General features: G+C 47.4%; 1 protein-coding gene across 1 annotated transcript in view; it reads left to right on the top strand.

Annotated features, from left to right (window-relative positions):
* The window catches only part of LOC135824275 (WD repeat and HMG-box DNA-binding protein 1-like), a 20,551-nt gene that overhangs the window by 14,743 nt on the left and 3,308 nt on the right, over positions 1-2,500 (top strand). The window contains exons 9-11 of the mRNA XM_065337007.1: positions 746-860; positions 1,107-1,232; positions 1,758-1,826. Coding sequence (XP_065193079.1) covers positions 746-860; positions 1,107-1,232; positions 1,758-1,826 — 310 coding nt within the window. The remainder of the gene's footprint in view (positions 1-745; positions 861-1,106; positions 1,233-1,757; positions 1,827-2,500) is intronic.

The raw sequence follows: 2,500 nt of genomic DNA, 5'->3' as shown, positions 1-2,500 counted from the left end.
TAAAAGAACTCCCCTGGGGGTGGCTGGATTAGTGTGTAGTTTGTACATGTATGTGCTAATCCGCATCACTGCACACATGGAGTACTGTATAAGCAGAAATATTCGTCTGGAAAATAATATCGTCTTTTTCGTCCAAGGAGCTTTTGGACTAAATTAAATGCCGGACTAATGTCGATTTTTCCAGCTTTTCAATACGCTCTTATGATACATGGACGAAATTTACAACCGGACGAACTCTCTTTCTTAGGAGTTGGACGGAATTATTGACCCACTGCACACATGGAGTACTGTATAAGCAGAAATATTCGTCTGGAAAATAATATCGTCTTTTTCGTCCAAGGAGCTTTTGGACTAAATTAAATGCCGGACTAATGTCGATTTTTCCAGCTTTTCAATACGCTCTTATGATACATGGACGAAATTTACAACCGGACGAACTCTCTTTCTTAGGAGTTGGACGGAATTATTGACCGACGAAATTTTCTGCCTCTACAGTATCCTATACTAGTATACATGTTGGTACATAGTCTTTTGCACTCAACTGTAGCAATGAACCAGTGGTGTTAGAAAGTACCGGTAGAATCATGCACTGCTCCGTGCTGCTGTGGATTTCGAGACATGGTGGCATTGTGTGTGTTTGTGTGTGTGTGTGTGTGTGTGTGTGTGTGTGTGTGTGTGTGTGTGCGTGTGTGTGTGTCCGTGTGCGCGTGTGTGTGTGTGTGTCCGTGTGTGTGTGTCCGCGTAGATGTGTCCATTGCAAGGATGCGACTTACCCGCCGTGTAATCCTCGTCCAGTGATTGCCGTACTGGACTTCAGCCCGCCCGTCTGTGAGCTGGCCACCGAGAAAGCACAACTCGAGGTGAGGCCTCACCCCAAGTAGTGAGTACTAGTACCCAGTTGGCCGTGGGTGTCGGCGCAGTTCATTGCATGTAAAGTGGTTCACGCATGCATCACCGCATTTGTTAGCCCAGTACACGCTCCCTGCTCCCAGCGCGGGTCTCGAACTCGGGACCTTGTGATTCCCAGGCAAGCCCACAACCACTCAGACTAAGCGCTGGTTCTTGCATCCCTGATCTTTTCTCTGTGTGTTCCCCATCTTGATTAGATGGAGTATCTTCGCCTACACAGCACAACTGCCGGGTCTGACAGCAACCCTGCCTACCCGGCTGAGCAGGAGACAGTGGAGTTGTGCAGGCGAGAGGAGACTGCGGCGTTGATGAAACTGTTTGCGGTGAGTGTGGCCGAGAGCGTAGCGAACTAGAGCAGTGATCCACACATGCATGTGCCACATGTTAGCCACACCATGTGTGTAGAGCAGTGATCCACACATGCATGTGTGACATGTTAGCAACACCATGTGTAGCTGAGCCATGTGTGGAGAACTAGAGCAGTGATCTACAATGCATGTGCCACATGTTAACCACACTGTTTGTAGCTAGATTAAACCGTTGCGTGTAGATTTCTCAGGTGATTGTTCAGTTTCTTTTCTCCTGGCTGCAAGTTACTTTCACTATGCATGCTGTGTGTGAGTGTGTGCTCAATCATGTGTTCGGGTATATACCTGTGTGTGTGTGTGTGTGTGTGCGCGTGCGCGCGCGAGTGTGTGTGTGCGCGTGTGTGTGTGTGTGTGTGTGCGTGTGTGTATGTGTATGTGTGTGCGCAAGTGTGTGTGCGTGTGTGTGTGTGCATGTTTGTATAAGTGTACGTGTCCGTGCACTTTCGTGCCTGTGTGTATACATGTGTCTATTGTGTACAGTTGGCCTGTAAAACGGATCGTGAGTCGCGAGCACTGGACATCTGCACTCTCCTGCCCACGGAACACGCTGTGAGTGGCCGGTGACACGATTGGACTCGTTGGTCTTCTTGTTCACTCTGTGCAATGATTGCATGGGTGTGTATGTACACTTATACCTCGGTTATCCGGACCCCGAAGTTACGGGCACATCGGTCCACCGGGCACCATTTGGACGGGTTTCAGTTGAAATTCTACTGCTGTAAAACCGGGAATTTTCGGTGGTGTAATATTTTCAGTGTTTCCCAAAATCATCGGTTCGGTAGCGCGAAAATTTCAGAACATCAGCTTTCCAGATCCAAAAATGCATTTTGTATTCTGTGTGGTGTGGCAATATTGACGTTTAGGTCGCGTTTATTTTAGGTAAAAAATTACCTGTACCGAAGTAACCGAAAACGAATCTCCACCGAAATTTCCGTATTACAGTACTCTTTTGTCAGTTTATGTGGAAACAGTGACGTGATAATACGGTATGTATGGTCTCTCCTCATCAAAATGTATGTTACTCACCTTTTCAAAGTTACGGACTGATAAACAAAGTGTGTATGTATTGCAGGGGCGTTGGAAGGTATTTTAGTGTGGTACGGTCAGCCATCTGAAGTACAAGTTACTCGTGGGGGAGGGGTGGCGGAGCCAAAAATTGTGGAAATTTTGAGCCCAGATCAGTGAATTTTCTTGGTTCGCGGGATACTTGGGGCGATAAGTGG

This window comes from Sycon ciliatum, chromosome 9 (assembly GCF_964019385.1).
Source record: "Sycon ciliatum chromosome 9, ocSycCili1.1, whole genome shotgun sequence".
NCBI classification, from domain to species: Eukaryota; Metazoa; Porifera; class Calcarea; order Leucosolenida; family Sycettidae; genus Sycon; species Sycon ciliatum.
The sequence above is the reverse complement of the archived record's forward strand: the minus strand, read 5'-3'. Positions and strand labels throughout refer to the sequence as shown.